Source organism: Capsicum annuum, chromosome 2, assembly GCF_002878395.1.
Source record: "Capsicum annuum cultivar UCD-10X-F1 chromosome 2, UCD10Xv1.1, whole genome shotgun sequence".
Taxonomy (NCBI): Eukaryota; Viridiplantae; Streptophyta; class Magnoliopsida; order Solanales; family Solanaceae; genus Capsicum; species Capsicum annuum.
Window position 1 is genome coordinate 152,805,748 of NC_061112.1, and position 25,939 is coordinate 152,831,686.

Sequence of the window (25,939 nt, forward strand, 5' to 3'; positions counted from 1 at the left end):
CCCGGCCAAATTTTTCCAAGCATCCATTGATCCATATTAAATTGATCTTTCATAAAAGTAATTATATCGTAGCTAGAACAAAATAGAGGCGCAGTGCGACACATTTTTTTTTCATAGAAGATAAGTACCATCTTCTTCTATTTTATTTGTTACATATTAATCTCAAGTTTGTAATTAATTTTTTGGTATTTAAGAAGTTTCTTTTAACAAAAAAATAAAATTAGCTCATAAGAAAAACATTTGAAATGCATATATTTATTATCTAATCTCCACACATTTTAAATACAATAAATTTTATTACTAGATAGGATTAAATCGACTTTAAACAAAAAAGCAAACTAAAATTGCTAATAGCAGTCTAAAAGAAATGCACGATTTGATACTCAATCAACACAACACAACTAACACTTAAATTGAATAAGATAATTGATTCTTAAAAATTTGTTGAATTGTTGCTTTAAATATAAAAACAAAAAGTGAAAAAAAGAACTAAAATAGATCGATTGTGTGTCTGTCATGCAATATTCACTTTATCAAAATATCAATATCACATGATATGCATATCTAATTTAAACATATTTGAGCTATATAGATATATAACTATGAATATTTTCACATCATTAACATGATCCAAGATAAATCGATCAATTTTACGTAATAGAGAAATAAATATAACCCTTTTTTCTATTAATTAATTAAAAAAAGAAGTCGATGTAAAATAGTCTGACAGTAGAAACGAAACGACCCATTAAGTACTGGTAAGAACCGGAATATCCATCCCATCACACGTTTTTCCAATTTTTATTTGTAACATATTGAATAGAGTAGGAAAGTATCAGAGGGGGCAAAAAGGACATTTCGCATCACAAATCAAGCAAGTTTCAGGCGAAGATAGTACTTGGAGTGCGGTATTCTCCGACAACCTAAGACGATGATGATTTAGCTGGAGCTCGTACTATTCATCTTCTTCATCTTTCTGGATAAAGGTACCGAAGCTTCTGGAAGATTCGCGATTCCGATGACGTCACCTGACATTGCCGATATGTTGGAAAAATCAAAGGAGCTTGATCGTTTAAGGAAAGAACAAGAAGATGTTCTCCTTGAAATCAATAAAATGCACAAAAAGCTCCAAGCCAGTTAGTCTTTTTTTTTTTTTTTTCTTCTATTTTCCATAATTTCTATTTCATTATTATTACTGTTATATTTGTTCCTTTGATCACAAATGATTGGAAAGTTACTCATTTATGCTGGCTAAATTAGAGTTGATGAAGAAAGTGAATAGAAAGGTAATTGGCTGATGTTAAAAAAAATTAACAGTGTTGGGGTGATGACTAAAAATGCAACACTTTTTAAACAAAAAGGACTATTAGTGCACCAGTTGAAAAAGAATATGTATTATTTTGTGTCTAAAGTAAAGATAATGTATGATTTTGGGCCTTTACTCTTAGTGTTATATGTATTTGAGTTAAAAAGTTCAATGCACTGGAAAGATATTTATGCAAACAGGTCACTTATAATATGAGAAACAGTAATTAATGACCTGCTTAAATCCTTTGTATTTACTCGAGAAAAAAAAAAAGGGCTGCCCGGTGCACTAGAGCTCCCGCTATGCGCAGCATTCGGGGAAGGGCCAGACCACCAGGGTCTATTGTATGCAGTCTTACTTTGTATTTTTCCCCGAGGCTGTTTTCGAGGCTTGAACCCGTGACCTCCTGATCACATGGCAACAACTTTAACATTTACTCTACTTTGTGAAAAATGTGTATTGGTTTTGTATTGATAGTTTTTATGGAAATGCCAATAGTGGATCTGTGTGACGTATAGGTCGCAGGTTCGAGCTGTGGTAGCAACCGCTAGGTTGTTTACATTACATCTTTGTATAGAATTTTTCTTTAACTATAAGGATAGGCATAATGCTTTAGCCTTCTCAACATGAACATTAGTAGGCATCTGTTTCAGCAAGGAATTAAATTATTTTATGCCCGAAACTTGGGTTACCTACACCCTTTTTTATTACTAATGGAATATACTTGACTATTTTTTTAAAAATGGAACGAAATAATATTGTTTTGTTCCATGGTTGATAAGAGATGTCCTAAGCAATCAGGGAAGCACTTTCGTAAACAGATTCAATCTTTACCAAGTCAATTAAGGCATAAGTGTTTGTTGTATTATATAACAATGATTGAATTTTTTTTTACTTTGTTCAAATAATAGTTATATCGCTGCTGAATTCTTCTGTTTCTCAGTATGATCTCTATCATCATCTTGGTAGCTTTTCTTCACTTGGTTTTTGAAATATAACAGATTCTAATGCTTTTTCTTATGGTTAAAACCAAATTGAGGATATAAAGAAAATATCATGTGCGACAAAGAATTGAAAAATTCTCATAAATTTGAGTCACAGTTAACCATTGGTTGTTAATGTGTAACCTCGATATCCCTATATTTGCGTGATTTCCCCAAACCTCAAAATGTTGGAAATAAATTTAACGAACTTTTACTGGGGAAGATCATTGATATGTTTCAACAACAACAACAACAACAAACCCAGTGTATTCCCACCTAGTGGGGTCTGGGGGGTAAGATGTACGCAGTCCATACCTCTACCTCTACCTCTGATGGCATGTGACATGTTTTTGCCTTGACTTAATAGCGTAAAATTATGGCACTTACAATTTCGGCACTTCCCCATTCCTTCTGCAGCTCCAGAAACGGTTGAGAAACCAGGTGATAATTCCCTGTCAAAACTTAAGATGTTATATACTCAAGCCAAAGAGCTTTCTGAGAGCGAGATGAGGTATTTACATTTTTATGTTTCATTTTGATACTTTCTATAGTTTCATTTTCAAAGTTGAAAATAATATAATCTCCCTCCTGTCCCTTCTATTGTAGTATCTCCAACCAGTTGTTAAGCCAGCTGGATGCAATAGCTCCTGCTGGAGGTGCTGGGCAACAGCGAAGACGGTTAGGTGGGTGTACAATTCAGTAACATAACAATCATTAAATTTCTAGTTTTACGTTCTTTAAGATTAATACCTGGCTTACAATATATTTGATTTCGGGATTCTGGTTACTGATTCTAGTTATTTGTGGTACACGGACGGTACCTCACTTATATACTCTTGAAGTACATTTAAGTTTATATGTGCTTACCTCCTTTAAAGAACTTGAACAGTAGTTGTATCCTTAACTTGAGGTCTATGATAAATCGAGCTTTAGAAAGGACAATAATGGCAGAATACTTTGGGATATTAGGGAAAAAACAAATATTATCTTGGCTGCTAATTTGATGATAGAGCTTTTTGTCTTGTGTTATTATCTTGTTTTGAATAGTATAGATCTGGCAGAAGTACAGAATAGCTAACTTCCAATGACGTTTGTGGAAAGCATTTTCCTTGTTCCAAACCAACTTCCTAATATTTGCCTTAGTCTTTCAAATGCTAGAAAGATGAGAATAAAAGGAGGTTAAGGAGATGAATGTTTGCTTGGTGGATAGCCTAAATGCTTTAGCTATATGCATAATCTGGAACACGGGGAAGGAAACCAATCATATTTGAGCCTGGTGCATCAAATATCGATTCTATGAAATGAAACAAAAAAAGAAGAGACTTATGCTCTTGCTTAATTTATTAATGAACTCAATTCTATTTCTGATCTTCAATTTTAATTGCGTTCACCTTGGGTAATGCATTTTGACTTGCATGGATGACAGAAGGCAACGAGCAGAAAAAGAAGAGGATGAAAGGTGACCCTGACATTCCCAGGCTTACTCCTTCCATGCGAAATCAGCAGGAGTTCTTCGCTAACCTGAAGGGTGAACAAGTATGGATTGATTTCATGGAAGTGAATCATTCCTTTTAATGTTTCAAAATATCGTTCAAGCTCCTTATTTACTTTTGTTGTGGGGCTTGTGGCAATAACATAGTTGAACTTTTTACCACTAGGTGGCTGCTAGAGTTGCACAAGAAGATGGTGAAAAGGATGAGTGGGTCATTGTTAAAGTTATTCATTATGATAAAGAATCAAAGGAGTAAGTTTTTTGACACAGCGTCAAGTTAAAAAATTAATCTAGACTGGATTCATTTACACATTTTGTATTAATATTGCATCTCCCTGTGCAGATTTGAAGTTCTAGACGAGGAGCCTGGCGATGACGAGGAAGGTGGTTGCCAGAGGTAGCCTTACAATTGATCTTTGGACATCTGTTAATTGTTTTTACCTATTCACATTTTGTTTGTGTGTTTTCATTTTGATTGTTTGTGCATTTTTTCTTGGGGGTGGGGGAGAAAGAGTGATGAAGTCACTCCAGGAACTTCCTTGGATCTAAGTGACAACAATTTTATGTTAGAGATGGAACCTTCTCAAATTTACATATTGAGGATTTCCCTTTATGGCCTCTTTACCCCGCAAGGTAGGGGTAAGGTCTGCGTACACCCACCTTCCCAGACCCCACCATGTGGAATCATACTGGGTACGTTGTTGTAATCTTCACTTCAAAAAAACTTTGATCCTATTAATGGATTTCGTGCTTCTACCCAGCTCCCGAATGAATAAATCTGTTCCCTCCTTGATTGTTGGTGGAGAGCAATTTCATTCGTGCCATGTTTACGTAATCATCTTTTGTCTATTGAATGCTTTCCATAACTAAGCAGCTGTGTAAGAATTACAGAGACTTGCGAATAAAAGGTAAAAGAATGAGAGGCATTAAGATATTTTCTGGCCCCCTTCTAGGACTCCGCTAAAACTCTATTGTAGTTTCCACAAATCATATGCATCAATTGGAGGAGAAAGAAAACTAGAAAATCAAAAAGGTAATATGTTGTCCCGTGATGTGACCTTACACAACAAAAACTTACCTCACTTTTTGAGCTTCCAAGTTTGAACAACTAATTGAGGAACTTTGGTGACATACCTTTTCCCTCTTCTAGTACTTCAATGGATGGTACGTATAAATTGAATCGTGTCCTTTTTGTGACTTGTTGGTGATTGTTGTTGACTGGTGTCCACAAGCAAGTAGTCCATAAGTTACTCTCAGCTCTCTGGCTAGTTGCTGGAATTGCTGCACAAAAATCTGTCCTCAGCACCTTCTTGTGGATATTTGTGATTAAGATCTCATGTCCGCTAAGCTTAATATTGCTACTGAAGGCACCCAAGGTTGTGGCCTAGTGGTTCAATTAAGTTGGGTTGTGCACCATGAGGTCTCAGGTTCAATTCCCAACAGAGACAAACACTAGGTGATTTCTTTCCATTTGTTCTAGCCTTGGTGGACAGAGTTACCGGGTACGTGTTGTTGGTGGGAGGTGGCATCCGTGAAATTAGTCGAGGTGCGCGCAAGCTGGCCCGGACACCAGGGTTATCAAAAAAAAGAAATTGCTCCTGAAGAATTTGATGACTGATAAACCTATTACCGCATAACTGTGGCTTTTCACTCTGTCTACTTTGGAGGCTGCTGTTCAGCTTGTTTATTGATATCTAACTGGCTTGTTTTCAGAAACGGTTTTGCTTACTAAATAATTATTTGCCTTCTTACAAGAATTACTTGTTCTATTCTTTTGGCACTTACAGAAAGTACAAGCTACCCTGGTCACATATTATACCATTTCCCAAGATAAGTGATCTTGCAACCACTCCAGAATTCCCTCCCGGAAAACAAGTTTTGGCAGTTTATCCAGGAACTACAGCCCTGTACAAAGCCACAGTAGTCAATGCCCGCAAGGTATCAGTATCTAGTTTTCTTTTGTCGCAGTTTGTCTGGATTTTCTTTATTGATCTTATCCAGAATATCATAAGTATTGAGGAACTGATTGGTTTTCGACTTACATTTGCATGTGATGGTCCAAATGGTATATCAATTTCCAGAGGAAGACCGACGAGTAAGTCCCTCTTAGATCTGCTATGAGCTTAAGATTCTATCGTACTCAGTAATTGAGCAATGACTTCTTATTGAATGGAAAACTGGAATCAATTATTCGAACCTGTTGCAGTCATCTAGCTAAATATTTCTTTTCTCTTCTTTCTTGAAATTGACTGTTGCATTTCCAAAATTTTGACCAATGTATTATGATCTTTTTTTCACCAGTTTCATGCATTTTTCCTTTTGTAGCTACACATTGGAGTTTGATGATGACGAAGAAGATGGGTCTCTACCTCAACGCTTGGTCCCCTTTAACCGGGTTGTCGCTCTTCCAGATGGATATCACCAATGAAATATAGTTATTTACAACTCTTAACACATCCAAAGTTGCTAAATTTGGACATCTGCTGTATGTATTTAGTAGTCTTATAAGGGTGAGGTGTGAACCTATTCACATTTAGTTTGAGGCATTGTTACTTATTCAGAAAAAGAAAACATTATCTTTGTCGTACAATGTATTTATCAAAAAAATCTTTGTTGTACGATTGTCTAGTTTCTAGTGTTTGTGGTGTACAGTAGTTGGGCATGAAAATAAAATCCTAGTATTTTGAGTTGTAAATTTGTACTGTATTTTTTCAAGGTCTCTGAGTTTATCTGGAATTTCTCCCTTGTTAGCAAATTTCTTGACAAGGGAGCTTGTCATCGACTTCTCATACTAGAAACTTGTTACAGGATATTACTGGACATATATATAAAAACCACTAGTTAAGATGCACGTTTATAATACAAGATTCCTAATAGTGAAGACGTTTATGACACGCATGTGTTATGGGAATGTGAGGGTCAGAGTAACTGCCATTAAGTATATGACTGGCAACCCAATGATTAGCAGCTTGTGAGTAATGTACTCCAACCCAGCTTATGTAACCTCAAGGGTTGGCACAAGCACCTCCAAACACTTCTGCACCTCTCACTATTCCTCTCTGCCCGCACCATACATGCGTGTTCCCCTCGTGTAACCCACAGCATATTTTCTGGAGTACCATGAAATCTGTTCAACATTTTATAGTTACATGATTTCTTTTCATCCAAGTCTTGTTACAGTACAGCAAACTTATTGTTGTATGTGTGAGTGTGCGCGCACTAACATATACCTTCGCTCTTGGCATTGCTGATCAATTCATACTTGGCAGCATAGACATCCACATATGTTATAGCAGCATGCCCAAGATCTGCTCTCAGTGTTCTTATCCTGGATTTCAGCTGTCTATTGAACTCTAAGGCCACCTCATTATGGCTCTTTAAGCATCCATATTTATCAAGAACACCTGGTTTTGGATTTCTGAGGTCAAATGTGGCTGTTGGTAAGCAACCAATTGGACCCGTGTTATGTATCCAGAATGCCCTCACTCCTAGTTGATATAGACGCTGTCAAACAAAATTATGAAACGTTGATTGAATCAGTTGTAGCAGGCAACGAGTTCCACTTATTATAGACATGAGTTAAATGCAATTATGTTGAAGTGACCTGGTAGCATAAAAATCTTTTGTATTATCAGTAGTAGTGTATAAAAGTTAAAACTCGCGATAAATTTGATGAGAGTTGCATGTACCGTTACTGCTGCAGAAAACTGGTTAATTATGTCTGGTATGGCTGTCCGAAGTTGTATATTACTCATCTGGTGGAAGCCAGCAATTATATCAGTTTGGCCTATGTCAATTGTGTGGAGAGATTTTGAAATTCGCGAGGTCTCCGCAGTTTGTTCTTCTCTGAGACATAGTGTCAAATCAGCTTAAAATGATAAAAATTGAAACGATGGAAATGAACGATTTGAACGTCCAGGGAAAAGGGACTTAAGCCACTTTGGAGAATAGTCTCCTTCTGCCTACGAATGGTGGATCCATGCCTGAAATTTGAGACAATGGAATCTAACTAGGCACTCAAATAAGGTAATCCACAATCAATCAATCTACTACACACCCCTGATTTGTAAATTTCAGTATGAGTAATGACAATGATGTCATTGGAAGTTATGTTACCGATGAAGTCAATGAGAAGTCGACCATCTGAAAACCTTCCAGCAAGTCCCCGGAAGAAGCTCTCACCATAAGGTGCTTGTATTGGTTCAAATGAAGCAGAGATACCACCAGTGTCCAAATTCCAGTCCCCAAAATTGTAAATTGCTGGAAAGTCCCATGCTGGGGGCAAAGCATTGGTACTAGTGATGTTCAACAAGGCCAGCAGTAGTACTTGTGATAAAAATAGGAACATTACTGATCTTGCACATTCCATTATTGCTATGCTCCTCATTATTCTCAATGGACACTGAAAGTGGAAATGTTCATGCCAGCCATGTGCAGTTTTTGATGTACTTTAGGGAAAAAATGCAAGCAAGCAGTGGCATGGTTCTCGTTACTTGTCATTTGTTTTTATCTGTTTTAACTTTTAACCAATTGAAACTAGAAAAAGCCGTGATGAAATGCTTTACCAATTAAAAGCAACTGTACCATCAGGCTGAAGCCATAAGTATCTTAGAAAACGAACACCAAATATTAGTTACTACTAAATTTCAACTTTTGCAATTAGTGTTCCCCCTTTTGTACTAACATGCTACTATTAGTAAAAGTCTTTTTTTGGGACAATTTTTTAATTTCAACTTTTAAAATTATTTTGACAATACAATTGATGAATCCTACTATAACAAGAAAACTGATACTCCTTGAAGATTCTATAATAAAAACAGAAAAGAAAAAAGAAAAACAAAGAAGGGTTGTTTCAAAGATAGGAAAAAAGGTAGCAAAGAAGAATTCTTCTCCCTGGAAATATGAAAGCTACATGGCGGCGTGAACCCTTTATTTCTTTATATATTTGTTTTGCATGTATAGTGACATTCTTTATTTGTTCAATTTTTGTAAAGTATGCAAAGAGTGTCTTTTAAAAGGACGCATCAAGTTCAGGCAAGTATATATTTTGCCTAACTCCAACCTTAAATAATATTCGTAGTGACATACTGGTTATACATAATTTTTTGATGCTGACTTTGGATTCTGAATTCATCATTTACTTAAATTTATTTTTACTCTTAATTTTACTAAGCTGATACTTCTTGAGTTATTAATAATATTCGTAGGTTATTTCTTCATAACCATCAGAATGATTGGATAAAGTCCAGAGGAAAGTACAAAGGGCCTGATCGTCAACTGGCTGCGATTCTTGGAAAGGAAGTCTAGATTAGTAGTCCGGGGGTGACATGGGAAGATGTTGCAGGACTTAATGAAGCAAAGAGGCTTTTAGAAGAAGCAGTGGTACTCCCATTGTGGATGCCTGAATATTTCCAGGTACTGCTGATAGTTGATTTGTAATATAAGCTACTAGATAACGATGAGTGTGTGTTTGGTAAGCCAAAAGTCATATTTCGGGAGAATATCTTTCATCCTTTTCTGATCTTTCCCGGGGGTAAGAAGATGGCTATGCATAGGTTGTAATGACATGACACATTAATATAAGAGTAATGAACAGTTACTATGAAACTTCTATCTATATAGTTCACATATACAATGTTACTTGCAGGGAATCAGGAGACCTTGGAGAGGAGTTCTTATGTTTGGTCGTCCTGTCACAGGGAAAACACTTTTGGCCAAAGCTGTTGCTACGGAGTGTGGTACAACATTTCTGAATGTTTCTTGTTCTTCATTGTGTTCAAAATGGTATGGTGAGAATGAACGATTAGGGCGGTGCCTTTTTGATCTTGCTCGTGCTTGTGCTCCAAGTACAATTTTCATTGATGAGACTGATTCTCTTTGCAGTGCCAGAGGGTAAGTAATCGGTTACTTTCTAAAGTGATTACATATACATGTGACATATCACGTTGTGTAAGGTTTGTTTTCATCACCATATGTGATAAAACTTCTACACATAGATATATGTGACCGGTCTACACGTGCTCGTAACTATACTTGAAGCATCTATTAGAGCTTGATTGGTGACGAACCGAATATTAGTTTCATGTCAAGTTTGTTCTTGCTTTTTACCAAGTAAATAAGTGAAGTGCCTCTACTACTACTCTAAAGCTTTGCATAGGAACTTCAGAGAGTAGAGAAGGTTAAAACAAATTTGAAACCTTGGAATTATACCTAGTAGTAGGAATCGACCGATAAAAATGTTATTGGGTTATTGGTATTGGGTTATCGGGTTAACAGTTTTTTATTGGTTCTATAAAAATTTTATTGGGTAAACGGTTCGGTATCGGTTTTAGCTTATTGGGTTATCGGTTTGGGTTATCGGGTTAACAGTTTTTTATTGGTTCTATAAAAATTTTATTGGGTAAACGGTTCGGTATCGGTTTTAGCTTATTGGGTTATCGATTAAACCGATAACCCAATAAGGATACACTAAATTATTGTTTTATCCCTATTTATGTTATATATATAAATATCTCTCTCTTTATCTATCTCTCTCTACATATACATATAGATATGTGTATGTGTATAGATTATATGCACTACTAATTCACAATTCAGTGATTCACAAAGTATTGACCTATTCAGGGTAACAAAGGCACAATATAAAGTTCGGCTATTATCATAATGAAAAACTTGAAGCATTTAAAGCTTCCAACAATTATGATTCAATTTTTTCCCTAACTAACATTCAGTTCAAGTTTGAAAATTCTTGTAAACTAAAATGTATTGCGTAGGTTTTGGCGGTAATTAAGATTTTATTTTTGTATGTTAGTTGTTGTTATTTCTATTTTATAAGTATTTTCTTATTGGTTAAACCGAAAACCGAACCGTTAAGGATTAAAAACCGATAAACCGATAAGAAAATATAATTGGTTGGTTATTGGTTTTACATATTTAAAAACCGAAAACCAATAAACCGAACCAATAACATGTAAAACCGAACCGAACCGACCGATGCACACCCCTACTAGGTAGGAAGGAAATTAGAGGCTGTATGTTCTATCAAAACTGAATCATACTTTTGTCTCACTTGAGCAGCTTAGACTGCACTGAACTGATAATGCCATCCATTCATACTGTCATGATAGAGATACCTGGCATCCGTTGCTGGTGGGAGGTGACAAGTATCCCGTGGAATTAATTGATGTGCGTTCAAGCTGGGCCGGATACTATGATTATCCAAAAAAAGTGTTCTTATGCGGGTTAAAACTTATAATTTCTTAGTTTTAATTTGATCTAGTGGTAAAACTTCATCAACTCTGAACCTATTTCGTAGGGCTTCTAGAGAGCATGAAGTATCCCGAAGAGTGAAGTTTGAACTTCTAGCTCAGATCGATGGGATAAACAAGTCCACGAATAATACTGCAGGCAAACCGGTGACAGTTTTGGCAGCAACAAATTTCCCCTGGGGTCTTGATGAGGCACTATGGTTAACTCTACTCCTTAAATTGCTAGTCAAAATTAGCTTTGTTCTTTTATTTCCTCTGATTTGTGTTCTGTTGCATCTCTGGATCTTGTCTAACTGGTGATTTACTGTACAACTGTAGGAGGCAGCTAGAAAAGAGGATTTACATCCCGCTTCCTGATCTTAAGAGCCGTAAGGAGCTTATAAAGATGAACTTAAAATCAATAGAGGTAAGAAGTCTCTACTCAAATATTTTTTTCATATTGCATACAACATTTGAGCCAAAAGTAATGTGAACCATACAACCTACCTCGATTGGCTTCCAGTTATTATTGCTCCTAGATATTGAACAGAAAATTTTGTTGACACTAATAGTCTGTGACATGAATAACAGTTAGATCCTGACCTGGATATTGAGCAATTGGCGCGAAGTACAGAAGGTTACAGTGGAGGCGATCTAACAAATATCTGCAGAGATGCTTCTTTAAATGGCATGAGATGTATGATAGCAGGGAAAAACCCTGATGAAATTCAGAACATGTCCGAGGCTGAGATTTTGGAAATTCCAGTTTCGATGGATGACTTCCTAGAAGCTTTAAATAAGATACAACCCACAGTTTCTGTAGGGGACAGAAAGATATCAGAAATGGTTTTCGGAATTTGGATCAACATAGAAAATCAGGTAACTAACATGAAGACGCTTAACAATAGCTAATGTAGGTTAAGTACTTTTTCTTTTGGGTCCAATTTACGCAACTATGTGTGACATTGGTCAGACGCCATATATAATTCTTGAAATTATGTGAGTCTTGCTACCTATTGCCATCCTCTACTTATTCATTTGCAATTGCTACTACAAGAAAGTCGACCCTATCTCTAAAAATAAATCATACGTTCACTCCATTTTTTGAAATATGATACTATTGAGAAATCATTATCGATATTGAAATGTGTTTAAATATAATATTCAGACTTTGAAAGCAAAATCTTCATCCTGGTTGATCACCAAGAATTTCGCTGCGTAAGGAACATGAAGATCATCATGGAGAGCTGCCATTGACATAGATATCCAGAATTTGAGAGTGGTCAATTTCCTAACGCCTCATTATAGAAAGATAACAATCTTTTGAAATAAATGAAAAAGCAAAATGTGTCTTGTAAGCTCGAACAATCTGAGTTTGGGAGATATAAATCTGTTGTTGCCAAGAGTAGTAGTTTATGCAAAATAAAAATATATACTGAAACTTTTCGTTTTAATTTTTGTCTACATTTCTTAAACTTGTGAATTTTAATAAGCACACAAGTTGCTGCATTGGAAAACCCAGAGTGAAAAATTACATACAATCACATACAACAATACTCCCTACGCCCCAAATTACTCGTCCCAAATTGAGATACACATTAATTAAGAAAAATTATTAATAGCATGGCTAGTTTACCATAGTATCCTTATTAAATGATGTTTACATTTAATTTAAAGAAAAAAGTAATTAATGCAAAGGATAAAACATTTATTAATTAATAAAAAAAAATTAGAAATCAAACTAAAAAATTTAAAACGGGTAATTTGAGAGAGATGGAGTATATCCTTGTAATTTCATAGTGAAAGTGGAGTTGTAGATGGCTTCAAATCAGCACCAAGAAAGTTCATTAATTCTTCACATTAGTTGTTCACAGCCATATATTTGAATATTTACCCTACCCGTCTCAAATTATTTAGAATGTAAACTATAAAAATTTATCTTAAAATAGTTGGTATGTACAAGAATTCAAGTAGTAATTAGCCACTTTTTCTAATTATACATTGAAGAATATTCATCTAATCAAAAATTAAATAAGGTCATATAAGTCAATTTACATCCCTTATTAATTTCTTATTATGCAAAAAAGCAAACATTCCAAGTAATTCAAAACGGAGAGAGTAAATATGCTCAGTTCACGGTACTAACTATGGCTTAGTTCTTACATTCCCAACACCGTACCGACCACGAGACCGGATAGATACATGTCTGAGAGTAAACGTACTAAGTAATTTAAGACGGGGAGAGTAAATATGAATAAAGGAAGTATATCGAAACTTATGTGTGTGTATATATATATATATATATAACTTTAAGCGATGTCCTATTACCACCTAAACTTTTTTTTTTATATTCATGTGCTTCTTTTTGCTGACCTGACTGCCAAATATTAGAATATTTTTGTATTCCTTTTGGCCAAATCAGCATAAAATGAGTATAAAAAAAATTCGATACTTGACCGTCACGTCAGCAAAAAGGAGCACAAAATATAGAAAAAATGAGTTTAGGAAGTAATAGAAACTCCGTAAAATTGAGGTGTGTCACAATAACTTCGAGTATAGTTTGAGGGGGGAGGGGGACTTGTGCGTTATCTCAATAAAATCACAATCATGAAAAATAATATTAGTTTTTCTGACAAGTTTATTTAAAAAGTTATTCTACTTATAATACCAAAATATTTAAATAAAAATATATAAATACTTGGCTGAAATAAATAATATATAATATAAGAAGATATTGAAAATGTTAAGATTAAAACAGACATTGTCAAGGTAAAAGGGGGAGAATACTTATTATTCAAAGTTGAGGGGAGTTTGATTTTTAAAGTAAACTTGAGGGGAAATTATTTTTATCCTTTAGAGAATATGTTTTATCAGACAGTCCAAAACAGCTATCTCTATAAGCTAAACTCTATACACCAAATCATCTACTGTATAAGTTGAGGAGACATATGATAATGTTGAGTTTCACATCTGAACTATTGAAAATGTGAGTTTCCTATTTGAACTATCACCTAATAGTTAGAAGAGACACTTTGATCGACTTATATATGATGGTGTGTATACCATACAATTAATGTATTCTCCATCGCGATATCCGACGTCTTTTTCTCCATTTTCTAATTGGTCTCATCTTAGTCATGGTGTCAATATCTCTAGCTTGGAATGACATCGTTTAAGGGTCCTAATGAAATTATTTGAAGAATATTAAAATATAACTTGTCCGCTAATTGAGCCTTATATATGTCAGGTAGACGAAGATATTATAGTCAAACGCACTTGGAAGCATTTGTAGACAAACATTTGGCTTTTTAACCATCTATGTGTGTTTTGCTAATAATTGAGTGATAATTCACGAACTCAAACGTTAATTTTTCATGACAAAAACTATTACTTCCTCTATCCCATTTTATATGACATTCTTTTTTCGATAAATGAAAAAAAGAAAGGGCCCGACGTAAAATGGGACGTGAGCGACTATATATATATATATATATATATATATATATATATATATATATATATATTTACAAACTTAAAAGGATCATAATTATTTCATGATAAAAATTAAATGAATCCTGTTTCAACCAAAAAGAGCGTGATTTCATCCTGAGTCACTAACATTAATGAATGGTTCAACTGATGGAATGAACTGATCTGAAGTTCTTTCTTTTTCTATTCCTTTTCTTGTGTTGTCCCTCAACCTTTTTAGGTAGGTTATTATATGCACACTCTTTTTTCTATAACACTAGATTGTTATTTTGATTCTACTGTGTATGCAGGACATGAAGTAAAGTAAGTCTACCTGTTTAGTGATGAAAATGCAACTTTTGCACTCCTATAGCTCCGTTACTTGGAGAATATTTATTCAGCACAAGGTGCATCTATACTTGTTATTGTGTTCCATCATGAAATGAGATTGCTTTGATGCGGATATTGGGATATAAATTATTCCACGATATAGTATAAATGTATTTGCTTTCCAGACATATTGGACAGTCGCATTGTTCTTTCCTGTATATATTTTCTTGTGCTCGAATAAAAGTTGAGTGATCTTTTGAGATATTTACTCCACATTTTACCTCGGGTTGCAACATAACTCTTTTCTGTCAGCTACTTACTATTGCTTCCTCTTTGCGTACAGTGCAGTATATATATAAATGTTATTCCAGTTACTATATTAGAAGAAACAAAAAGAATATAACATGATAGACACACAAAGGGCTTCCGTCCTTCAAATTATTTCAGAAAGGAGCTTTGGTCCTAGAAAACTTTCAATACGTCTAAAATAAGCATTCAAAACAACTGAAATAATATTCCCCAACACTGCTTAATAGCAAGAGAGATGGCGCCATACCAGCAATAATCTCCTAAATTAAATGCAAGTAACCTCAAAGTGAAATGTCAAAAGATGTACAATGGAAAACCCTTAACCCATTAGCAGTTGCGCAAGAGGGTGAATAAGAATGTGTATGAACTTAGCAAAAGAAGACGAGTGGTTCTAGCAACCGCCTAGTTATTTTTACAGTCCAAACACTAGTGCCACATATCTCCTAACCCATCATTTTAACAGCCCATCCAAACTTTGCCCCTTTGTTAAGGGCTTTGGTGTCAATTTCACCAGAAAGGGTTAAAACAAAATTTGGTCGCTCGCGTTGGAACAGTGCAGTTGCCTTGCCAAAATTGTTTAGTCTGGCCTCCACAGTGGTCACCTCATCCAGCTGATGCTTAGTGCCAATAGTAAAGGTGTCCTCATTGGTGAAGAAGCTAAGGCTCACCTCCATGCCAAAAGCAGTATCATTCACACGACCAAGTGAATGGTAGTATGACGTACTCAGAATTTCTCCCTTGTTATTCCTGATATTTCAAACAATACATACACAATTTAGATAAACTAATCCCAAATTAAATTTAAGTGTTCAAATAAAAACATTCCAACTGAGCAGCTAAAGATTCCACCTATATTGCAACAATTTCACAACACAATCTTCTAATAGCTCAAAAACCATGGGAAACCGGGTTCATTAGCTACTACTATTTTCTAACATCACTTAACTGTCAATGCATGCTCAATTTCAAGGAAGATATCTTACAGTAATGGAAGCAACTTACAGATTGCAAGAAGTAACAAAGCCATTATCATCTGTGTAACTCAGGCCAGCATTGCACTTAGAGAATGTTCCCAACTTGGTGTCAAAGGACACATCGGTTCCAAGAGAAAGAACTTTAGTTCCCACTACACCAGAGAAGTTAACAATGGGGTTTTCTGGTGCTTATCACAACATAGTCATGTAAAAATTGATGTTCCATCTGTCATGAACTTAAAAAGGTAACAAGGAGCAGTGATTTGCTTTGAAACGTTTTCTTCTCAAAGTCACTATTTGACAAATAAATGATAAGAGTTGTTTACCTTTCCAGACTTTTGGTCAGGAACTGTGAAGCTTAAAATTGACTTCATCCATGGAACAAGTGTGATGGTTGTGGAACACTAACATTGATTACATAGTTATATAAGTTCATTGCATAAGAGAAAGAAGAAGAAAATTAAGCTAATAGTTAATCTGAAAGCAAAATAATAAAGAAGGCAACAAATATAAACATGGTATTGTAAATCCGAAAAGGGTTATGTTCACAAATATAAGTGATGTCAGATAACCATCGACGATGAAGATCAGAAATCAGAAAAGCACCATACAAGAGTGAGGTAACAAAATAAACAGTGAAATATTGAAGAGAACTGCATCACTCAACCTTAATGTAAGTTGTATTATTCTTGTTCTTCAATTGATCCTTGACATCAGCCGGAAACAGTTGACCCTTCTTCGATTCTGATGAACTAATAGTCTAAGAACAAAGAAATTGTTCAAAAGGAGAACATAGAAGAAAAAATATGTCAAGACATCTATGCAAGCTTTTATAGGAAATAATGTTGCAGATATTCAGTTTTATCACTAAAGGGACTGATAATTTACATAAAACTATATTTCCTCATAGAGAACTGACAATTAATGCCAAGATTCAAAAGACACAGATACCACCAACAAAAGATGAAAAATTCTATTAACAATACCAACATAATTACATAAACAAGTATCTCGACTTTCAACAATCACTATGCTTACCTAGATTCCGCAAACACAAAGTGCACAAGGATATACAAACTCTTTAATAGCAGTTGATGGAAAAATTGTAAAATTGCAGTTCGATGAGTCAACTTTCAATCACACAATGACATCGACAAAAAACAAAACTCAACAAAATTACTGTAAAAGACATAACGAAAGAGATGCTTACAACTCCGGGGATGGAGCCAAAAGTTATTGAAATCTTCTCGTCTGTGTGGTAGTCCTTGTATAGAAGATCTGATTTCAATGCAAAAGATATTACCAACCAAAAATAAAATAAAAACACTACGATTTACAAACAACAAAAATAAATAAATAAATAAATAAATAAATAGATAGCGCAAACAGAAGTCTCTTTGCTCTGTTCCATAACGATAACTTCCATACTCGAAACACATACGTAGTCCTTGTACAAAATATCTAATTTCGATACAAAATAACTATATATTTTTTTTATAACTATCCAAAATAACAATATTACCAATAACAAAAATAAACAAATTGATAGCCCAACAAGAGTCTCCATTGCGTTGTTCTATCACATTCATGCATAACAAAAACCACAATACTCAGAAACACATACATATACATAAAAGGGCAGCCCAGTGCACTGAAACTCCCGATATGCCTGGGTCTGGGGAAGTGCCGGACCACAAGGGTCTATTGCACATAGCCTTACCCTGCGGATATTATATCTGTCTGATAGTACTTGTTCAAAAGATCTAATTGCGATGCAAAATAATGATATTAAAGGGCAGCCCGGTGCACCGAAGCTCCAAGCATATAGCTTGTGGAAGATTCGAACCATAAGGGTTTATCATACGTATTCGTACTTTAAATTTCTGTCATTGGTTATTTTCACGGCAACTTTACCAATTACTCCAAGGTTCCTCTTCCAAAATAACAATATTACCAACTAAAAAAAATAAAAACATGGCAGTTTACGTTGCAAACAACAAAAATAAGTAGATAGATAGCAAAAGCAACAGTATTTTCATTATGTTCTAGCACATTCACCAAAATGAACACGTCAAAACTCGAAATACACACATTATATACATATTATGGCGCGAAAAAAAAAAAAAGATAGAACTTTATGAGAGGTACCTCGAGCCTTCTTGCCGATGTCCCTGCAGAGACCAGGACCCTTATCCATTGTTCAAGTTAAAAATGGACGATTAAAATGCTAAGGATGAAGATGAACAAGCGTTTGAGAAAGCTCTGCCAAAGCTCTGTGAAGAAGAAGTGAGGTACAGAGGGTTTTTTTTATATATAAATTGACCAACGTTGTGCTATTGTGTGGCTCAGCTGATCTGGACCGTAGATCTGAACCTTGTTAACATTAGTCCATTTATGACCGTTGATTATCGTGTTGTTCTGGTCTAATCGACATGTGGATTGTGCTTATTGAATGGTGTACTGACGTATCGTAGCGTTGGCTGCAAGCTGGTTTAGAATTTACTCCTCCGTTTCATTTTTTTTTTTTTTTCTTTTTTGGTAAACTTCGTTTCATGTTTTAGTTGTGACTATACTAAAATAAATAAATTTTAAATAATGGTTGTTTGAAAAAAAAATGAATAATTAAGCTCAGTTTGTCTATATTATTCTTAGTATTAAATATTATTTATATTTAATATTTAATTTTTTTAAAACATAAATTTATTATATTTAAAGGATAATATAGTAAAATTATTTTTATTATTCATTAGTGAAATTTTCCGTGCTTCGCACGGTTATACCATAAATAAAGAATTAATTTAAAATATCGTCCACTGATTAGACTAATAGTAAATCTAAAGGTTATTTGTAGAAAGGTTTCACATTACCTTATAATACAAACACACAAACATATATATATATAAATTTATGTTTTACAAAATAACTTTTTATCAATTGCATGTTCATTTTGGAAAAAGATAAAAATGCTACTCTATGATATGCTAACTAAAAAAATGATTGAGTACTTCTTTTAATTTCTATATATATATATTTATCAATTGCATGTTCAATTCTAAAAAAGATACAAAGACTACTATATGATATTCTTTCTCTATATCTATCTATCTCTCTCTCTTTCTATATATACACACATATATTTATCAATTGCATGTTCAATTTTAAAAAAGATACAAAGGTTACTATATGATATTCTACTTAAGAAAATAGTTGAATACTTGTTTTAATTTCTATATAAATAGTCACAATACTCATAATTAAATTTTTTCTTAATAATCTCTAAATGTTATCATAAGTTACAAAACAGAAAATATATGCACTATTAACTATGTAATTCTAAAATTCTGAAAACACTGCAATTTACGATACAAACAACAAAGATAATAATTAAATAAATAAATAGCACAAACAAAAGTTTCTTTGCTCTGTTCTATTACATTCGCCATGATGATAACCCCCATATTCGAAATACATGCACATACTTAAACATATATTATCTCTGTCTGGTAGTCGTAGAATATCTGATTTCAATGCAAGAAAACAATTTTTTTAAAAATAACTATGCAAAATAACAATATTACCAACCAAAAAAAAAAAAAATTAACACAATTACGCTGCAAAGAAAAACTAAATTGAAAGCACAACACGAGTTTCTTTTGCTTGGTTCTACCACATTCACACACAACAAAAACCTCCATACCCGAAACACATACATACACATAAAAGGGCGCAGTCAATTGCACTAAAACTATCACTATGATTGGTCTGTGAAATTGCCGGACCACTGTAATATACACAAATGAGCGGGAAAGAAGTTAGGAGTTAGTTAAAAGGTAGTTGGGCTGAAGAAGGGTAGTTTAGACTTTTACTGTATTCTGTTAGTTAGTTACAAGCCCAACTGATTCTGGAAAATGCATAAAAGGAGCTTGAATTGTACATTGATCTCATTAAGGAAGCAAATACAAATCTCTCTACTCTTCTCTATCTCCATTTGTCATCTAAACATTCATTACTTGCAGTGTTGTTCAAGGATCATTCTTATACACCTGATCCTTTAGACGTGCAGGTTGGTGTTAATCGATTTAGCACACTCCATTTGGTATCAGAGACAGGTTATTCTGCGTGCCAAAAATGCCAGACGCAACTCGGATGGGAGAATTACGACGAGAAATCGATGAAGTTTGTGAGGAAGTTAGGGCTATGGGGGTAAGGCATGACGGAGCACTCAAACAAATTCGCCAATTGCTTGCGACTATGGAGGCAAATGTGGCAACTCCTTCAGCTCCGACAACTGCCCCAGCAATGGAAAATGGGGGTGCGACCCACAACCAGAACTTATTCAAGTACTATCGAGTCGACTTTCCACGATTTTGGGGCGAAGATTTGCGGGGTTGGATTTATCGGTGCGAATAATTTTTTGACTACGATGGAACTCCAGAGGAGTCGAAGGTCAAGATTGCGTCTATTAATTTGGAACGCAGAGCTCTACAATGGCACCAAGCAATGGTAAAACCCAGAATTGGAAGGGGGTTGCCCAATTGGAATGACTATGTGAGGGCCCTGCATCACCGTTTTGGTCACACCTTGCAGGATGATCCCATGGCGGAATTGGTGGGCTTAAAACAAACAGGTAGTGTGCAAGAACTCTTGGACAGGTTCGAGGAGCAATTGAATCAAGTAGAGCTGACCGAGGAGTACTCTGTTAGCTGTTTGTTGAATGCATTAAAGCCAGAGATTGAGGTTCAAGTAAGAATGTTGGCGCCGAGAACGTTAATGAAGGCCTACAGCTTAGCTCAACTAGCTGAGCAATCTTTGATGTTACAGAGGGGACAAAGGTCATACGGCCACAAGCAGAGTAAACCATTGTTACCTACCCCACATTCTTGGGTACAGGGGTCACAAAGTGGAGGACAAGGTATGAATACTAATCCAAAACCTTCAACCTTCAACAGTAATTCAACTTTCAAGGGGTCAAGAAGATTGACCGGGGCGGAAATGGATGACAAAAGAGCAAGAGGGTTGTGTTTTTGGTGTGATGAAAAATTCGTTGCAGGACATAATTGTAGAAAGGGGAAGAAGTTGTTCATTTTTTAGGTGGATGAGGAAATAGATGGGAGTGAATTGGAAGAATGTTTAGAATAACCTATGTGTCTAAAAGAAGATGAACTAGAGGATCCATCTGCCAATCCTCATATTTCAGTTCATGCCATGGATGGAACAGTAGACTATAGGACCATGAGAGTGAAGGCAGCTCTTAGAGGGAAAATGGTCCATGTTCTGATTGACTCAGGGGCAACTCACAATTTCATTGATGTAGGAACTGCGAAGAGATTGGGTTGCCAACTGGAACCTGTTTCCTCTTTTGCGGTATCTGTAGCAAATGGGAGCAAGGTGTATGGCTCGTATATGAGTAAAGATGTGAAATGGAAGAAGCAGGGGGTTGAGTTTTTATCTGATATGCTGGTGGTGTCTATAGGGGGAGTGGATATAGTATTGGGAATCCAGTGGCTTGTCACTCTTGATGATATTTTGTGGAATTTCAAATTGTTGAGGATGCAGTTCTATGTAAATGGTCGAAAGATAGCACTAAGGGGAAGCCCACCTAATGAAATAAAGATAGTCAGTGAAAAAAAATGCAGAAATTACTCTGCAAGCCTACACAACTGAGTATGATGACTGTCACATTTGTACAATCGTCAAGTGATCAAGCCATTACCTTATTAGACATGCAGACAGCTATGCAGGGTGAGACTTCAAAGCCTGAACTACAGTCATTATTGAGCAAGTACAGTTTCATTTTTTCAGTCCCAAGTAGTTTACCTCCTTATAGAGGTCATGATCATAGGATAATCCTTAAGGAGGGTGCTTCACCTGTGAATGTGAGACCATATAGATATCCGACTTATTAAAAAAATAAAATTGAGAAGATGATACAAGAACTGCTACAAGCAGATGTGATAAAACCCAGCATGAGCCCTTATTCTTCACCAATCGTTATGGTCAAGAAGAAGGATGGATCCTGGAGAATGTGCATTGACTACAGAGAATTAAACAAGGTGACTGTCAAGGATAAATTCCCTATTCCTGTCATAGAAGAATCGTTAGATGAATTCGGGAATGCTAAATTCTTTTCTAAACTGGACCTTAGATCTGGATACCACCAAATAAGAATGAACCCAGCTGACATTGGAAAAACTGCCTTTAGATCTCATCATGGACACTATGAATTTGTGGTAATGCCTTTTGGTCTCACAAATGCCCCCTCAACCTTTCAAAGTCTCATGAACCATATTTTTCAAAACTACTTGAGAAAGTTTATCTTGGTATTCTTTGATGACATTCTTATATATAGCCCCTCTTGGTCCAGTCATTTGTCATACTTGGAGACAACTTTTCAGGTGCTGCAGACTCATAATTTGTTTGTCAAGATGAACAAGTGTTCATTTGGTGAAACTGAGGTTGAATACTTAGGCCACATCATCAGTAATGGTGGGGTTTCTGCTGATCCTAAAAAGTTGGAGGCAATGATTTTGTGGCCTTGTCCCAAGACCCTTGAGAGGATTCTTGGCCTGACAGGGTACTATAGGAAGTTTATAAAAGGGTAGGGAGTGTTAGCAAGACCTCTGTATGATCTCTTGAAGAAGGGTTCCTCTTACTGGAGTGATTTAGCCGAAAAGGCATTTTTCACCTTGAAGAAGGTGATGACTGTTCCCCCTGTGCTAGCATTACCTCAGTTTGATATAGAGTTTGTCATGGAAACAGATGCCTGTGATGATGGTATTGGAGCTATTCTAATGCAACATACCACCCCTTGGCATTCTACAGTAAGGCTTTGGGTCCTAAACATGCTAGTTTGTCTGCTTATGAGAAAGAGATGTTGGCACTAGTAGCTGCCCTTCAAAAATGGAGACCCTATCTTGTTGGAAAGCATTTCACCATCAGAACAGATCATCAAAGTCTCAAACATTTGCTAGAATAAAATATATCTACTCCTAGTCAACAGAAGTGGATTGCCAAGTTGTTAGGATATAATTTCACTATTGTATATAAGAAGGGGAAGGAGAACTTGGCAGCTGATGCGTTGTCTAGAGTTGCCAAGTTATATGCCATATCAGTAGTGACTGGTTAGCTGGTCCAGCAAATCAAGGACTCTTATGTTGCATATGTGAAATTATCCCAATTGCTCTAACAATTACAAGTGAATCCGAGTGTCAGGCATGGCTATGCTTTCAAGGACGGCTTGATCTTCAGAAGAGGTAAAGTGATGGTGGGAAATGATGCTGCTTTAAGACAACATTTGTTACAACTACACCATGACAGTGCTATGGGTGGACATGGAGGAATGATTGCCACCTTGCATAGGCTTAACCATATCTATCACTGGAAAGGGATCAGACAAGATGTATACAAACATGTGCAAGAATGTGAGATTTGTCAGAAGAATAAGGTGGAAAATGTAGCTGTTCCTGGTCTTCTACAACCCCTCCCCATTCCTGAGAGGGTATGGCAAGACATTAGCATGGATTTTGTTGAAGGACTTCCCCACTCTATGGGCAAGTCTGCAGTGTTTTTGGTGGTTGACAGGCTGAGCAAGTATGCTCACTTCATTCCTCTAAAGCACCCATATACAGCTGAAAAGGTTGCACAATTATTTTTGGAGAATGTTTACAAGCTCCATGGGTTGCCACAGACCATAGTTTCCGACAGAGATACAATTTTTTTCAGTAAGTTCTGGCGGGAACTTTTCAGCCTGCAAGGAGTTGCGTTATATCGTTCTTCTGCATACCATCCCCAAAGTGATGGACAAACAAAAGCTGTGAATAAGTGTATGGAGGGTTACTTAAGATGCATGTGTGGTGATAGACCTAAGACTTGGACTACATGGCTTCCCCTGGCTGAGTGGTGGTACAACACCAACTTCCATAATTCTTCTAGAACTACCCCATATGAGGTACTCTATGGTCAAAGGCCACCTCTCCACATTCCCTATTTACCTCAAAGTTCCCTGATTGAAGCTGTAGACAGGAGCTTACAGGCAAAAGAGTCAACTATTAGGCTGCTCAAACACCATCTTTTGATAGCTCAGCAGCGCATGAAGACACAAGCTGATAAAAGAAGGACGGAGAGGCATTTTTCTGTTGGTGATCTAGTGTATGTCAAACTACAGCCTTATAAGCAATTATCTACCGGGGTTGATGACTATTCTAAGCTTAGTCCTAAGTTTTTTGGGCCCTTCAAGGTCCTTAAGAAGGTGGGGCAAGTGGCCTATCAACTGGAATTGCCTGCTCATGTAAAGATACACCACACTTTTCATGTGTCTCAATTAAAGGGCAAAATTGGTGCTAGCCCAGTAGTGCCTAATCTACCTGTGTCCTTGTCAACTGGTATGGATAGGAGGGTGATACAGAAGAATCATAGGAAGGTGACTCAGGTGCTTATTAAATGGTTCAATTGTTCGGAGGTTGACAATTCTTGGATGGACTTGCAAGATGTGCACAGGCAGTTTCCTCATTTTCATTTTCATCCTTGAGGTCAAGGATATTTTCCAATGGAGGAAAACTTGTAATATACACAAATGAGCGGGAAAGAAGTTAGGAGTTAGTTAAAAGGTAGTTGGGGCTGAAGAAGGGTAAGGTAGTTGGGGCTGAAGAAGGGTAGTTTAGACTTTTACTGTATTCTGTTAGTTAGTTACAAGCTCAACTGATTCTGGAAAATGCATAAAAGGAGCTTGAATGGTACATTGATCTCATTAAGGAAGTAAATACAAATCTCTCTACTCTTCTCTATCTCCATTTATCATCTAAACATTCATTACTTGCAGTGTTGTTCAAGGATCATTCTTATACACCTGATCCTTTAGACGTGTAGGTTGGTGTTAATCGATTTAACACACTCCAACCACAAGCATCTATTGTACGTAACTTTATCCTGCACGCATTATCTCTGTATAGTCGTGATCTCCGGGTCAACTTAACCTGTTGAGTTGTTACTCAAGGCTTTCCTTCCAAAATACTCCTCCATTTAAAAAAGAATGACCCACTTTCCTTTTTAGTCTGTTTAAAAAAGAATGACCCTTTCATTTTTTGACAATACTTTTAATTCAACTTTACACTTAAATCACAAGATTAAAGGAGAGTTTGGTACATTAGATATAACTTCAAAAGTATTCTTTATTTTCTTAAACTCCGTGTTAAGTCAAACTAGCTCGTTCTTTTTGAAACCGAGGGAGTAACAATATTACCAACTAAAAAAAATAAAAATATCGCAGTTGATGTTGCAAACAACAAAAATAAGTAAATAGATAGCACGAACAAGTGTCTCTTTCTTGTGTTCTAGCACATTCACCAAAACTAAACGTCAAAACTCGAAATACACACACATATATATGCATATTATATTGCATAAAAAATTTAAAAAATAGAAATTTATGAGAGGTACCTCGAGCCTTCTTGCCGATGTCACGGTAGAGACCAGGACCCTTACCCATTGTTGGTATTAAAATTTTAAAAGGAAGAAGAACAAGTGTAGAGAAAGCTGGCTGTGAGGTACAGGGGCTTTTTATATATACATGATAAAAGGTGCGCTACTGTGAGGTTCAGTTGATCTGGACCGTAGATCTGAACCCTGTAACATTTAGCCCATTTAGGACCGTGATTATCATGGCGTATTGAATGAATAAACTATATTTAAAAAAGAGAACTAGGAAAAAAGGTCAAATATGCTCTAAACTTTGTGAAGATGTTCAGATATATCATACGTTAAAAGTTTAGCTTGTTAATATCCTTGTCGTCCAAGTGTTGGCCCATATATATCCCTATTACCATGTTTTGGAT

General features: G+C 35.8%; 2 protein-coding genes and 2 pseudogenes across 3 annotated transcripts; 2 read left to right on the top strand and 2 right to left on the bottom strand.

Annotated features, from left to right (window-relative positions):
- The first annotated feature begins 703 nt into the window (after window positions 1-703).
- Window positions 704-6,517, top strand: LOC107860699 (SAGA-associated factor 29 homolog A). 2 transcript variants are annotated; one of them, XM_016706156.2, is made up of 9 exons: window positions 704-1,136; window positions 2,707-2,800; window positions 2,896-2,972; window positions 3,716-3,825; window positions 3,948-4,033; window positions 4,125-4,178; window positions 5,569-5,719; window positions 5,863-5,876; window positions 6,107-6,517. In XM_016706156.2, exons 1-9 carry the CDS (start codon window positions 1,019-1,021, stop codon window positions 6,207-6,209), a joined length of 807 nt encoding a protein of 268 aa, XP_016561642.1. In that variant the 5' UTR covers window positions 704-1,018; the 3' UTR covers window positions 6,210-6,517. The 2 variants fall into 2 exon arrangements, with proteins under 2 accessions (XP_016561642.1, XP_016561643.1); XM_016706157.2 differs by having other exon boundaries at window positions 776-1,136; window positions 3,719-3,825.
- A 128-nt stretch (window positions 6,518-6,645) lies between these two features.
- On the bottom strand, window positions 6,646-8,150 carry LOC107858409 (GDSL esterase/lipase At5g14450). The gene is made up of 4 exons (XM_047407882.1): window positions 7,799-8,150; window positions 7,471-7,649; window positions 7,012-7,285; window positions 6,646-6,785 (listed from the first exon to the last, which is right to left on the bottom strand). Exons 1-4 carry the CDS (start codon window positions 8,148-8,150, stop codon window positions 6,652-6,654), a joined length of 939 nt encoding a protein of 312 aa, XP_047263838.1. The 3' UTR covers window positions 6,646-6,651.
- A 26-nt stretch (window positions 8,151-8,176) lies between these two features.
- LOC107858410 lies at window positions 8,177-11,971 on the top strand (annotated as a pseudogene).
- A 3,311-nt stretch (window positions 11,972-15,282) lies between these two features.
- On the bottom strand, window positions 15,283-25,722 carry LOC107860700 (annotated as a pseudogene).
- Between the last annotated feature and the right edge of the window lie 217 nt (window positions 25,723-25,939).

Bases quoted from the DNA above. Each gene is read 5' to 3' on its own strand.
- LOC107858409 (XM_047407882.1), bottom strand. From the start codon at position 8,150: ATGGAATGTGCAAGATCAGTAATGTTCCTATTTTTATCACAAGTACTA. The intron at 7,650-7,798 runs GTGCCTAGTTAG...TATCATTTTAAG, and splicing joins TTGTGGATTACCTTATTTGA to CTGATTTGACACTATGTCTC. The intron at 7,286-7,470 runs GTACATGCAACT...TTTGTTTGACAG, and splicing joins AGTTTTCTGCAGCAGTAACG to CGTCTATATCAACTAGGAGT.
- LOC107860699 (XM_016706156.2), top strand. From the start codon at position 1,019: ATGACGTCACCTGACATTGCCGATATGTTGGAAAAATCAAAGGAGCTT. The intron at 3,826-3,947 runs GTATGGATTGAT...TTTTACCACTAG, and splicing joins CTAACCTGAAGGGTGAACAA to GTGGCTGCTAGAGTTGCACA. The intron at 4,179-5,568 runs GTAGCCTTACAA...TGGCACTTACAG, and splicing joins GAGGAAGGTGGTTGCCAGAG to AAAGTACAAGCTACCCTGGT.